At 38.4% G+C, this 15,540-nt stretch overlaps 1 protein-coding gene across 1 annotated transcript; it reads right to left on the bottom strand.

The window, feature by feature from the left end:
• Positions 1-3,858: 3,858 nt before the first annotated feature.
• Positions 3,859-12,398, bottom strand: LOC114137076 (type-1 angiotensin II receptor). The gene is made up of 2 exons (XM_028005589.1): positions 12,254-12,398; positions 3,859-6,565 (listed from the first exon to the last, which is right to left on the bottom strand). Exon 2 carries the CDS (start codon positions 6,450-6,452, stop codon positions 5,361-5,363), a length of 1,092 nt encoding a protein of 363 aa, XP_027861390.1. The 5' UTR covers positions 6,453-6,565; positions 12,254-12,398; the 3' UTR covers positions 3,859-5,360.
• Between the last annotated feature and the right edge of the window lie 3,142 nt (positions 12,399-15,540).

Below are 15,540 nucleotides of genomic sequence, written 5' to 3'. Positions count from 1 at the left end.
GAATGGCTCCATCTGTGGGCCCACCTCAGGTCTGTTTTGGTAGAAAAATTGTCAGTTGGAGGGGTAGGAATACTTTTATCTGGAACACGTTGGGATAGGACAGGATGACTGTGTCACCTTTTGATGCTGAGAAGATCTATTATTTCACAGCACAGCTACTAGTTGTACTTTGAGGCAGCAGTTAAGGCGGCATGGCAGCAATGTAACATAGCTGATATCATGAATGGCTGAAAAATCAACAATTGTATTTATGGGGATCACACACGCACACACCCCCACACACACCGACATGCATGCAAACATTAGGACTTTGTATTGACTTCCATTCATTTTAGTAACTCCATTTATGCTTAACCTTGACATTTCCCTTAACCCTAACTGTTACTGCTATGTTCTTATCCCTATCTTTGGCCAAAGCCTAATTCACACCATACCTATAAACCCTGAGCCTACACAAGGGGGCTCCACTGTATTACGACTGGTTTTTGGACCTCATATTTTTAGCAAAATTATGAAACCAAAACAACTAAACCAAAACAGAACAAACAAAAAAGGAAACAGTAGACTTCCGTGAGTTGCTAGAAGGAAATTAACCTCCAGTCCCTCCAGAGAAAGGCATGAGCAGGAAATTATATTTCCTAGGGAACACATGAGTTACGTAGGATCCCTGGAGCTCTTTTGTTTGGTAAAGTATCGGTGGAGAGCCTAAATCACAAGCGAGCAACAGAGTGGGCAGAGCCGTGCAATGAGGTTCAGTCAGTGTGAGAGCTCCAAGAGCAGGGGTGTGAGCTCTAACTGTGCACCCCTCGGACGCCCCGGTGAGAGGTGAAAGAGCCATGAGAATGAGGCATGTGAGCGGGGAGTAAATAGTTTGCTGCAGCTAAATGTGGCCTGTAGATAAGACTCACACAGTGATGGGGTGAGTTCATGGTTAAGCTTTCAGAAACACATTAGACGACATTACCAGAAGTTTTTATGCACTCGTAACCTGCTAGCATTATCTAGCTCTTGAAAGTTTGACTCATTGATGTTATGCGAATTTTGCTGTTTAAAACGCTGTTTATTGGTTCGTATGGATTAAGGTTTATATTATAAAACTTAATTTCTTATGTACTTTAATAAGGACTCAACCAATTGACATTGATCTTCTCTCTTACTTCTCTCCAGGTGTTCTGCTTCGTTTAGCTGTAAGCTCTGGTAGAAGAGTCACCGTCAGCTTGGTGTTTAAATCTTGGTAAAATGAATGGGAAGAATGGCACCTTTTCAATTCCAGGGTTTTGCAAATCATGGATATTAATGATCTGATCTTTGCCTGAAGCATGGAAATGATTTAATATAAATAACCTGAAGTGGTCTTTTTCTGTATGACTTTATCAATAATTGTTTTTCCATAACACTATGAATTGATAGATGGCAGGACTCAGATTTACACAGTTATAACGGTTATAAGGACAACTTACAATTTAACTCTTCAATACTGCTAAATGACTAGTGTCCAGGTCTAGCAAATCATCACCTTTCTACTAACATATTTTAAAGTTGCTAGTTTGTTTTCTTCATTCAAGGTACTTTAACTTCATCTGTCTTAAGAACAATGTTCTGATATTTCTTCAGATGTTCATTCACACTTTTGAAAACTATATATTATTTTAGGTTAGAATGTACTTATTCTTTGCAATCCATCCAAAAATGCAATTCTTGTTTTTTTTATTTTTATTTCCAGTTGTCCTGCTGCAAACCTAAACATTGAAAGGTAACTGAGGGTAGAGTCTGCATTGGAATTTTTATTTTTCAAAAACACCCAAAGGCATAATCTGGCCTTTGTGTGTTTTTGTGGAGACATCCATTAAGATTGGGAATGGTAATATTTTCTAATGACCAGTTAATTTTGATCAGTATTTTTACAGTTAAATTCTGTGGAAGCATCAAAGATATACTTAGTTTTTCACTCATGGATTTGTAATTGTGATGATGTTGTTTAAAAAATGTTGACATTTTGAAAGCTGGGGTTTATTTTTGTACATTTGAGGTTAGACATAAATAGTTGAAAACTCTCTCTCTAAATCATGCCTTGACACATAAAAAATATTAGTAACTCTAGTGAAAGAATAATTCCTTATATTATGACTTCATACATGTTATTTTAAATGTACATAAAGTTACACTCTGACTCATACATGTTTATTTCATTGGTAAATCTCTGTTGCCCGCTGCACTCTGGAGAAATCTCATAGGTTGCTGGAAGAGCAGCAGCTGAGTGTGGGAGTGATTGGAGATGAAGACTTTAATGACAGACTTGTTAGTGTGGATAAAAATCCACAACATTCTCAATCTCCAATATGGGTCATTGGTCAGAGAAGCTTTCTTTGCAGGCGTGATGAAGCTGTGGTGCCTTTGAATCATTTGCTGATACGATTGGGGTTAGAAGAGGGAATGGAATTAGCTCATTCTTCTATCTGTACAAAAAAGGACCTATATAGGAATAAATATTATAAGGTGCCTACATTTAATGTTATGATTGGAAGTAAAACAAGATTTGTACTGAAACACACCTCTTTAACTTGAGCTTTCACTTAAAAACACTGTTCTTTTGCCTACTTCAGTTGATCAGCTTAAGTGCTCCTTTATTGATTATTTATGTAATATTTTTTTTCTGTTTTAGGTAATAGCTACCAGGTACACAATAGATTTATGGTGAACTTGCTTCTTGTTTATTGGTTCGTATGGATTAAGGCTTATATTATAAAACTTAATTTCTTATGTACTTTAATATGGACTCAACCAATTGACATTGATCTTCTCTCTTCTCTCCAGGTGTTCTGCTTCGTTTAGCTGTAAGCTCTGGTAGAAGAGTCACCGTCAGCCTGGTGTTTAAATCACACTGAACATCTCTGATAAAAATACTGAAGAGTGAATGGTTTTAAATGTTCATCACAGCTGTAGAACGCCTTCAGCTATAGAAATGTTCAATTTGAATATAATGCTTTAAGTTTGAATTGTGCATTGACTGCTTACTGATGCTCAGCCCAAACACTGTTCACACAACATACATCGCAGGTACACCTTGATGGCGATGATCGTCAAACTTTCACTGTTTGAGATCCAAAGGTTGACCTGCAGAGGGCACCAAAGTTCAATTATTCAAACTTTTGATCAATCATCACCAGTTCTTTAATGTTTTACACAGTCAGACTTTGTTGAAATTTAAAAAGAAAGAATAATTCATAGGAATCTTTATTACACCTCAACATCATCTGTGTTTATTCCTAAATTAAAAGGATAAAATTTTGCCTTTTCAATATTAGTAAATATCTAACTCTGAGAGATGGTAGAAATCTACTTCTATGGTTTTAGTCAGATCCCTAATGAATGAGATATTCATCCAGCCTCAGCTTCAGTCCAAAACCCTTCTACCTGAAAAATCTTTAAAAAAAAAACTTTTAAGTTTTATTGTCCAAATATTATGCCGACATTGTCTAATTAAAAATGATCATGGGCCAGAAAAACAAAAAACAAAAGCAAAACTCAAACATAGCATAGTTTAATAGAGTAGTTAGATTTTTGTAGTAATGGATAGGTTAATCAAAATTAATAAAATATCACCATCACTGAAGATAAACATGTCTGGCCTTTAAAAGTATATGTATTTGTTAAATTTAATTATTATTATTGCTATTTATCAATACCTGTTAATTTTTTGTGCAAAGCAAAGAATTAGCTGCCTTCATGAGACTGTCGTAATTAATAAGTCTTTTTGGAGATTTCTCATTTACTCCCAAAAACATAATTCATGTTATTCATGTATGATTTGACTAATCTTTGTAGAAAATCTAAAAAGAAAAAAAAAAAAAAAACTCATTGATATGTTTTAATTTTATTTCTGGTCTCATATTTAGTCACAAAATTTACACTTACAGAGTAAAAAAAAACAAAATCATATATATTTACCACAAAGACAAATATCACCCAACATGGAACTTTAGCATACACATATACATTTTTTACATAAATTGTCAGCATCACAAAGCAATATCACATTATCTCAGTCTAATATATTACACATTTAAATTTCATGACAACATGCAGAACATTTTGAGGCAGAGCATGCAGGGTTGGATCAGAACACTTGATCACTGATGAAAGCTTTTGGAAAACCTGCTGAGCACACAGAATGCACACCGAAGTTTCTGCAATACATAACTACGCTGTTTCATTAAGACACAGTGCTGACAAAATCCTGCAGAACATGCACATCTTTTATAAATAATGGGATAAGTGAGCTTTAATTAGTCACAAACCTTTCTAGCAGAGCAATGCTATCTTAAGTAGTTACAGTAGTTTCAGGAGTTATTCAGAGGTGGTACAAATTCCCAAATATAAATAGAGATTTATATTTGGGAATGTAATGTTGGTGGATAATTACAGTACCTTGCAAAAAAGTAATTCCTTAAATCTTCTTTTGACATTTTATTACAGTACAGGCACAAACTTCAATGTAACTTATTTACATTTTGTGATTTTTATGTGACAGACCAAACCAAAGTAAGGCATACTTGTAAAATGGAACATGAAAACAAACAAATAAAAACCTGGAAAATATGGCATAAAAATGTTTCCAGCTTTCTTTACTCTGATGCCCCAAATGAAATACAGCTCAGACAACTCCTTTCAAAAGCCATCTAATGATTAAATGGAGCCCACCACTGGGTAATTTCACATCGACATAATTCTAGGCTGGTTAGACAGCATTATTGAATAAACAGCATCATGAAGACCAGGGAACGATGGCATGTAAGCAGTAAGAAATCCATGTGCCCCATGCCCTGTTGGAGGCAGATCACATGGAAAATACCACTCTAATAAAATGAGACCGAGATTAAACATTTTGGTCAAAAGGCCAAAATGCAAAAGTCTACTTGTGGAAACAGACACACTGGACACATCATGCTCCATGCTTAAACACTGTGGTGGCAGCATGATGTTGTGTTTTCAGCAAAAGCTAGTTCTACTGAAAACTTAATCAGGGAAGTTGAATACAAAATTTATGTCATTCATTTTAGATTTTCATTCATCACAAAAATGTAAGTATCATTTTCCTTCCACTTCACCATAAAGGACTCCTTTGTGTCAAGCTATTAAAATGTATTAAAGTTTATGGTTTACAAAATATGAGTAGTACAGTATGGAATACCAAATTTGCGACATAATAAGGTAGTGATTGTTTTTTGGTCTTTTTCTTTTAAAAGTTTCACTGCTCATATTTTACAGCTGAGGTTTTAAAGCTTTGGACGTCTCCGTTTTCACCGCAGACCAAGAAGGAGGACAACTCATCTGTTCACAGTTTCTGTCTTTGGCCGTTGTCATTTGACATCGCAGGAAACGCTGTTTTTGACTTTGAGGCTCAGTGCTTCAGAGGCACGAAAAGAGAGAGCGCTCATCTTAGAGCTGATGCTAGGATGAGGCCTTGCAGCTCTGCGTGGAGAGCATCGCAGCAGTCTCAGTAAGTTCTTGCGAAAGTTGCGCCCTACAAAACTGTACACGATGGGGTTGACGCAGCTGTTGAAGTAGGCAATGCAAATGGTGAACGGCATGGCAGTGTCAATGATTTCCAGGATGGTGCAATTGTTAGCCAAGATAAGCTGAGTGAGCATCTGCATGAAGTGAAATACTTGGTGGGGTGCCCAGCACAGGAAGAAGGCCAGAACAGCTGCCGCGAGCATGTGCAGCACCTCATCATCCCGGGAGCAGGAGCTTTTCTGGATATGCTTCACCCTTAGCAGGGCCCGCCCAATAAGACAGTAGCAGGTGATGATGATGACAAAAGGTATCAGAAAACCCAGCAGGCTTTTCATGAGGCTGATGCACAGGAGGAGATTGTTTAGCCTTTTGACGTCTTTGTCGTTTGGGTGTAGAATGCCACAAACTATGGTTTTAGAGTTTTCAATGTAGTGGACATCCCTGGTCAAGGCTATGGGAACGCTAAGCAAAAAGGCAAACAGCCAGATCATCACACAAGTGATGTGTGCGTACAGCACGGTGCGAAACCGCCGGGACCGCACCGGATGCACAATGGCCAGGTAACGGTCAATGCTGAGGGCTGTGAGGAAAAAGATGCTTGTGTAGAGGTTGAACATAACCAGTCCAGCGGCAGTCTTGCACAGAAATCCTCCAAAAGGCCAGTGGTAACCCATGGCTGCAAAGGTTGCCCACATGGGCAGAGTGATGACAAAGGTGAGATCAGACACGGCGAGGTTGAGAACAAAAATATTGGCCACAGTTTTGAGCTTCATGTAGCAGTAGATGACTGCTACCACCATGCTGTTTCCGATGATGCCGATGACAAAGTTGAAGGCGTAGACGATGGGCACCAGGGTGAAGATGAACTCGTGGCTCCCAGACATGCCACATGTCAAGTTTATTCCTGCTGGCTCGTCTCTCGTTTGGTTCGGCATTTCCCCACCCCTTTTTTTTTGCAGTGCCAGATCCTTTAGAGCAGGGAACCGTGTCAGTGGGGGGTGCGTCTGTGGCAACTGATACAGGCCTTGGGCGAGGGCCTCGGCACGTCCTATAAAAGAAAATACAACAGAAATGTCACAGACAGTCTGGGAGAGGAGCCGTCATTACTGCTGGCATGGTCCATAAACGCTAATCCACACGAGCACCCATGAAAGTGCCCGCCCTGCACTAGCTCATTAAAGACCTGAACATTAAAGCCATCCTGAAGCTTTATGTTATTTCTGTAAATGAAGAAGCCATGAGAAACAGATGTCACATGTTTTTCAATATTCCAAAAATGTCCTTTGAAAGATCATTATTCAGACGGTCTGTTTTCCGTTCCCTCCTCTAATTTCTCCCTCAGCTAATGAAGGGCAGAAGGGGTGGGGGAGTTGGGGGTGTTTATCAGACTTGTGGACTGACAGCGCCCAGATGAACGTTTACACCGGGCATTATGACCTGTGCTAGTTGAAGGCTTTCATGGCAAAGCTCCGAGCTCTGATGACAATGGCAATAAAGGCAGAGGTGCGAGAGGGAGCAGCGAGGAGAGAGTTAAAGAGCTCCGAGGCTCCGGTCGCCGCAAAAAGACCTGTCATGTTTGAAACCCTTGGCGTGCGGAGATACATCGCACCCAGCGTGAGAACTTCTAATCAGCACACACCTAAACAAACAGGACAGCAGGGATTCAGCACTGTGGAAACTTCACTCTGTGAGAAAATCAAACCTGCGTGCCACAGAAAATTTGCCCCAGGGCTAGTTTTTATTTATTTATTTATTTTTTTACTTCATTTGTATGAGCAGAATGAGAGATGGTTGTAAAAATAAAAATCCTCCCATTTGCTGATAGTCTTTATGTTTAATAGAATAGCTTTGTGGTGTCATTAGTGGAACTGATGCAATAATATTAGCATAAGCCGTGTGTATGTAACATTTAGGCCATAAAGACAGTTCCTGTTACTAATTAGGAGCAAACAAGATGTTTGTGGATTCATTAAACCAGGCAGACACACAGAGAGACATGTGCTGAGCTTTGAGCTCAAGAACAGGTAAATAGCTTGAAGATGCTATAAAAATTAAATGGGCTGATTTAGGGAAATTAAGATGACTGTTTTGTGAGATAATGACAAAAGGCAGAAATTAAGCCCTTAAAGTACCAGTTTGGTGAAACTGTGCGTCTTGCCACAAGATGGCACTCTAGCAATACAATTTCACTCAAATGTTCTTTTTGTCTCACTAGAGAGCAAAAAAGTATTGCATTGAAAGATTTAGGCAAAGATAACAGGCTAGTGTTTGTTAAATTAAAATTACATTTTGTTCTTTGAGAAACTGGGTTCGTGCTGCCGTCGGAGTGAAGTTAAAGCTGTCTGAGCCGTGAAGTGGAACGCTTTTATCTTAGATTCGGGGATCTCTTCATTTTCCACCAGGTTTTAGCGGATGAATTCTCCGAGTGCTAAAGCAACAGTGGTATCGGTTGCAGATGGGGTACTGCGTCTTTGGTGTGGAAGGTGCACGAGTGCCAAGGGCAACACCGTAATGAAAAGTTCTCAGAGTTTCCTGCACAGACCTTCCTTTGTAATGGCTACAGAGCAAAGAGAGACCAGAGATGTCATTGGTGGGATTTCCTAGACATATTCTTTTCTGTGTTTCTGTCTGTGAATCAAAATATCATTCAAAGAAGAACCACACCATTATTTAGAGGTTGAGATTACAATGCCTTGCAAAAGCATTCAAAATCATTGAATGTTTCCATAGTTTAATAAACTTTAATGCAATCTAGATAACATAATAACACAAAGCATCACCTAATGTGAATTGTGAATTGAAATGAAAATGATTAATAGTTTTAAGCATTTTGTACAAATTGATGCCATTAATTTTTCTTCAGTCTTTTTGGTCTGTTACCTCAAAACTGGATGAAGCCATCAAAAGTTATCTCACTGGTAGATGGAGTTCCCTTGTGTGTAATTTAGTGTCAATATAAATCCAGCTGTTTAATGGAGGCCTCACAAGTGAGAGAATGTCAGTGAAGATCAAGAAACTCAGCAGACAGGTCAAGGATAAGACTGTGGAGAAGTGTAAAGCTGGGTTAGGTTACGAAGTAATATCCAGAACCTTGAACATCTCTCAGAAGACTGTTCAATCCATCAACTGGAAACAGAAAGACTATAAAACTAGAAAGACATGGCTGTCCTCCTAATCTGACAGCCCAGACAATGGGACCATCATGGTAACTTTCATGGTAACTCTGGAGCCTCATGGTATCTCTGGAGGATCTGCAGAGATCCATAGCTCAAGCACAAGTCATACAGGGGACACAGTAAACATGTGCAAGAAGATTTTCTCATAACTCAAACATGGTTGTGACAACATCATGATTGTGAGGATGCTTTTCTTCAGCAGGTACAGAGAAACTGCACCGTTGAGACAAAGATGAATAGAGCTCTATGTAAAGCTATATTGAAAGAAAAGCTTTTAGAGGCTGCCTACGCCTAGATTAGAGTAAAAGTTCCCCTTTCAGCAGAACAATGACCCTAAATTTACAACCATGGTTATAATGAAATGATTTAGTACATGTACAGTAAAAGTCACAACTATGGCTAATATTAGTCTGTCACATAATCCAATTAAGTACGGTACATAGAATTTGGGGTTATAACAAGACATAAGGTAAAAAGATTTCAGGCTCTAGAGTTACAGTGAATCTCTTGGTATTCAAAGCATTTCAGATGACCGCAAGTGGAAACAATTTGACAACATATGGACTGTACAGGTTATATCCCAGTATGTGATTAGTTGACCACTGGTATTTTTCCATGAGGGGGATAGTGATTGCTAGAGCAGTGCTATTTAAGCAAAGCTGAAAGTCATGCATACGTATGAGAATCCTGTAAAAATTGTGAGGTAGTTCCAACAGAAGGTTGATCGGCAACAGGTTAATAAGCGCCGCTCTGTCCAGTGAGCTTCAGTTCTGAATGAGATGGTACAGTACTAAATGGTAGCCATAAACCCTGGGTGACCACACTCAGGAAGGTAAACATCTACTTCACAAGCTCCATGAGCAAGCTGCATCCTCTAAGACAAGACAAAGGTCTGTGTGTCACTGTGCCTGTCTACAAACACAAAGCTGCTTACAATGAAAGATAAAATCAAAGTTTTGAGGAAGTTTGTGGACTTTTCCGACCCAAAGCGTACTGACTGAGTTCTGAGTGACACTGTAGTTGCAACATTCCACATCTAATCCTATTTTAGGGGCATTCAAATGTGCCTCTTCCTGCGTGAACTCATGGGAATCCTGCTGGAGAAAGTAACCCTGGCGAAACAGAAATGAGGTTCCCATCAACTGAGTTATTCGAAGCTGCACGCAGCTGTAGCACCAATCCGCTCTGATATGAGCACCACCATCTGGTCAGCCATAGCGAGAAGCAACTACAGTATCTGGCTGATAGAGTTAATGATTTATACAAAGCCCATTAGGAAGCAAGGTTCACCATGCCATTAGGAGACATGCATTAGCCATCACCTGATCGTCCTCTCATTTCAGCCTCGTTTGGTCAACAGGAAGTTCCTTTAACAATAGGCGCTTTCAACTGTTCACATCCTGCACATCTAAACAAGTTAGAAGAGCACACATTCACTTCCATTTGTCACAACTAACTCACGCTTGCATTAAAACTGCAAGACACTATAACTTATCAGTCTCTCCCTGAGGATTAATATTAGTTATATCTAACCATACCCTCTCACAACTTTCCTCAAAATTATTAAGCTGGCATTTCAAGTGAAGTTCAAAGCTTCTCGTACTGTTTGTATTTTGCATATAAGGTATTTTGCATCTTTATGTGGAGGAAAATGAAGTAAATAAGTGACAGCATAGTCACCACCGTGAACATTTTATCCAGGAGCCCCTGATAAAATTTCAACAAAAACGTGAAAACCACTAAAGATCTATTTTAGAAAACATACAAAAACAATGACTGGAAGATATAAAAGATTATGTACAAAAACGGACTGTTACGAAGTTGTACAAATAAAATTGCACAACAAAAGTTTAAAATATTTAAGAAACGTTGCATATATTTGCCGTAAGTGGGATAGTTTTAGAAAAAGATTATGCATGCTGAAGAAAACTTGAAGCAGTGATTTCTTCTAAATTCCAGGTGCTGTCTGTCTTTGTGTATGTGCTAAAAGAGCTTTTCATAGTAAATGTGTGTTCTGAAACTATTTGAAAAAAATTGTGCATGTATTCATTCATATTCCACAAAGAGTGGTGGCAGCATTGTGATGTGGCAATACATTTTTCTTCAAGAGAAATAGAAAAAAGATAATTAAAGGTGGGTTGAGCTGAACATGATCTGTCTATCTATATTTACTGTACTGCCAATGAAGATAAAATAAATTTCCTACTATTTCAGATACACCGGTTTCATTCCCACTGAAAACAAGCTTTATATTTGAATGGAAATGACTTTTAATCTATATTTGCCAGAGGTATGAATAACTGCAAGATTTAAGAAAAATAATAATTGCAACATTGTTGATTATTGCATATTCTATTGTGAATAATCCCTATTTTCCTCATTACTCTTTTTCTTTCTCTACACTGTTCTCCCTACATCTATGTCAGTTGTAGGCATAAAGGACAACGAAAGTCTTTCCAAGTAGCCAGTTTATATCATTAGAATCCATGTCTCTTTTTATTCTTGATATCTGACATAATATAACAAACCAAATGTTGCAACCAAGTCATTTTTTGTGATTATGATATTGCACAGATTCATTTTGCTCTAATATAATTAACGTGTTGTGCAGTTTAAAATAAACATAGAGATAAGTTAGATAGTTGCAGCTAGACTTGATTTGTATTGAGATCTTGTGCCCCCACTGGGCTTATTGTTTAGCATAAGGTAACTGGGTCATGTCTTACGGTTTGCTGCAGAGCAGCTAATGGAAACTGTATACTTCAAATGTCAGGTCCACAGTTGTTTGTCTACAGAACTGAGTCCACATGTGACCTGGACAATTAAATAGAGCAAGGTTCTGCCCATGGAGTGGGCTATACTGTACTATACTCACATGTCTATTTACAACACAACAGATAAGAAGTCATTTTCTCACCTACTTATTTTTAGTCCATTAGAGGATTACTTTGCTGCAGAGCTTTGACACTGCCTTGCTTATAAATATGAAAACATCTAAGGCTTACGAATCATCTGAAAAAGTTAGACCTATTTATATATCTCACATTCTAGTCAAGAATAAAGTCTTTCTGAAACAAGTTCATGCTTCATTAATAGTCTCCTTTATTCACACAGGCCCACCTGATTTTATTCCCCAAACAGTTTTCGCTTACCTTTAGATAACATTCTTTAAAAATTGGACATTTCAGCAGGAAGGCAACTTCTGTTTTGTCAGGAAGCAGATCTAATCCGATGGGTCTATGAACATGATACTTTGCATAGGTTGCGAAATATATTGCAGAATTCCCTTCATGCCATTTCAAATGCTAAAGCAGAAACTTTGCATGTGTTTGACATGAATAACCTAAACAAACAGCAACAATGGGCCTCACCAGTCAAAGCTGTGGTTACAAATAACATGTGGAGTTGTCATTACATAAATATTATTATAACTGCCAGCGTTCTGCCCCAGGACAGGGGGCTACTAGCTGGCTACCTGAAAAATACTATTTAATTACTAAAAGCAACAGAAACCCAGACATTTCTGGCATTAAAACTTTTGTTAGAGTGTGAGCTCTTACCTTCAGCTGTGGAACCAGGAGGTCGTGTGACGCCTTCAGAGCTGGATGAACAGAGGGACAAAGAGAGACCACTGCCAGCGGCTGTCTGTGATTTAACTTAACTCATGGAGTGAGATGAGCAGGACTCCTGCCTGACACACAGACAGACCCCCTCCCCACGCTTCCAAATTCTCTCTCTCTCTTTTTTTCTCACAAACAAGACACACACACATACACGCGCACCCCTTCACATGTACACACACACTACAATGATAAATGGAGTTTATTGGAGCCAGTTAAGTTTTGTCCTGGTCCAGCTATATTTACCCAACAGGTCATAGTCACACTCTCACACAAACAGCGTCACTAAAGTTCTTGCTCTTCTGTTTTGACTATATTCTGTATCTTTTCAATCACTTTTTGCTTTGTACGAACTGATTTAATTTGAATATCGCTGCCATGCAAAGGGTATTCTTGATGTTCTTGCATTTTCTAGAGCTGTATGTTTTTAATCACTTTCTTTTGTATAAACTGAATTTACTTGAAAATTGCTGACATGCCTAGAATTTTCTTGAACTTCTTGCCATTTCTCGAGCTACGGCCATAAAGTGATCTTATCATATCAGCACCCTGTCCGTCGCCCTCAATTCATCCTGAAAGGAGCAACCAGGCTCTGATTATGATGGACCCTGTCATCATGCGTTATTAATAGCTGCTAAATGCTGTCTCTCAATTTGAATCAAGCAGCCTTGTTAAAGGTTCGGGGGTGGGGATCTCAGAAAGGGGCTAAATTGGGGCTGGCAGGGAGGAGCTGGGTTTTACAGTCATTGCTGGGTTTCTCCAAACATTTCCTGTTTAACAGTGTGAGATTCAGCTGTTCTTATTTTACTTCTTTATTTTATTATTATTAATTTTATTACACACTCCCTGGGATTCTGTTCTATTCCCCCAAAGTTCACCATTGTTGCAAGGTCTGCTGTATGTAAACTGGCTATTACTGGTCCTAAGTGGGTAAAAAATGTCCGCTGTGTGGATTTAAATTGATGCATGTTGATACGAAATGTCCTGTGGCAGACGGCCCTATTTTATACCAAGTACCAAACAACCAAAACTGCGAAAACATAAAATATATGGACAGGCACTTCTCCAATGTATCTCTTTCAACTCTCTTGTGACTGAAGTCTTTGATAAAAATAATTATTTAAAGCAAGATCTTTAGCACTAAGGGAAGTAATCTGAAGCCTGCCCACTTTGAGAACGTTTAATGCAGCTACGTTATAAAGGAATGTCTATTTTTAGGGACCACATGCAACTTCAGGCACAGACCGGTACTAAAGGTATTTGTCTCTCACTATTTTCTCTTTCAGGATCCTGACAGAAGTTGAGAAGTTGCCTCCCTACTTAAAACATGCTGAGGTGTAGCGAGGCCTTGGCTGTTGTGTAATAGGTGCACAGAGTTTTAGTAAACAAAGAGTTGCAGATGACCAAAGTTGTGAATGTAAAATAAAGGAAACACAAACAACTGAGGAGCTGCAGCTAGCCCGATTGGTGACTTTTTCTCACTCTGGTGTGACCTTACCATTTGAAAGTGTCCAAGTTAGAGCGAACCTCGACAGGTGAAAATACCCAGGAGGTCAAAAGGGAACTAACACAAAAGTCTGGAGAAACTCTTGGAAATACAATGACATGCAGGTATATATCTCTTCAGTTTTATACCTGTTGTATTTCAAAGAGGGCAGTTTATGTCACAGTTTATCTTGCTTTGCACAGCAACAGAGCCATTTACACCTCTAGCGGGATTACAGTTCAGCTCCATTATATCTTCAATTACTGCGAATGATAAGAACTATCCATTAGGTTAGGTGTATTCTATGAGAGCAGAAAGAGTCTGTGGCAGCAATTCCTCGCTGCCGCAGGAACAATCAACGGCCTGCATCTGACCCCATGAGACCTCTCAGGAAGCGGAGACGAAGAGTTATGCATCAGGCCCTGAATCTCTAGCTGTATATTCTACAAAACAAACATTTTTTTATTTTTTTTTCGTGGGGACAGGATGTTGTTGCAACACCCAGCACTATAACAGTGATTTACACTCTTGGACTACAAGCAGAAACAGATGTTGATAATTTAAAAATGGATATTTGTGAGAATATGATGTGGGAAATATTATTTCTCCAGGGACGGTACTATTATAGAAAGGAAAAATGGTGTTTGTCTGAATTTGTGGACGGTACAGCAAACCAAAAGAGAATCCCCTTTCAGTAGTCGATCCAAGATATGTCTAAAACAATGTTTTGCAATGTTGTGCAACCGAGGTAAAATACTGGCTTATTTATTTCATTTATTGATTGCATGTTGCATCATTTCTGAATGAGTAAGGCCAGAAATGGGATGAGGCTTAATCTCTTACACTTATTGCCCTGAGGTATGGTAGTGCTTAATGTTCTTGCTAATCAAATCATTCTAACAAGATTAGCTTGGTTAGCGCTTAAGCTGTTGTAGAATGAATTGTCGTAATTACTGGTAGCACAGGGAGCACTGCGGGGAAGGACAGACCTTGTGCAGCACAGCAACACAGTCGGTGAAATGCCAAACCCAAAGCAGAACCACCTACTAGAGAAACACAATACTGTGCAATATGTGAAGATTGAGTTCAGACCATAAAGTGCTTATCAAGACTGAGTAAGGTGCTGTTTAATCTTCTTACGGAAAAACAAATCTCTCCCTCCATATTTATTAGCACACCTTGTAAAAATCGGTAAAGAGATTCCAATATCTTAAAATAAATGAAAATGTAATTTTTATATAATCACGTTACATTTGCATCAGCTCTTCAAGACTTTTTCTTTTATTAATTAAAGGTTTTTACATACTGATCAAGTTTAAAAAGTACTTAGGGGCACCATAAGTTATGGTACTGATGATTTGCGAAAAAAACAAAAACAAACAAACAAAGAAAATAATATTGGGGATTGTCTCCCCATTTAATAAAAGTAAGCAAATTTTATAAAGTAGATTTTAAAAAAATTTGATGCAATTAGAGATATGCTTATTTTAGAATCATTTATAAAGCTTTATGTACCATTATTGTACATAACATCGACAGGTTTATACTGTATGGTTTCTATAAAATTCACGTTGTGTGAACAGATTGCATTTTTAATTAGCATTAACAAGCCATCTTGGATTTCATCATAATGAATAAATACAGAACACGAATACATTTTTTTTCTTTGCACATATGGCATTCATTAGTTTAAAATATTCCAAACTCTCTTTTGTGTATTGCAACATTACTCTGAGCGCAC

This window comes from Xiphophorus couchianus, chromosome 21 (genome assembly GCF_001444195.1).
Source record: "Xiphophorus couchianus chromosome 21, X_couchianus-1.0, whole genome shotgun sequence".
Classification (NCBI taxonomy): domain Eukaryota; kingdom Metazoa; phylum Chordata; class Actinopteri; order Cyprinodontiformes; family Poeciliidae; genus Xiphophorus; species Xiphophorus couchianus.
This window is presented reverse-complemented; position numbering and strand designations above follow the sequence as displayed.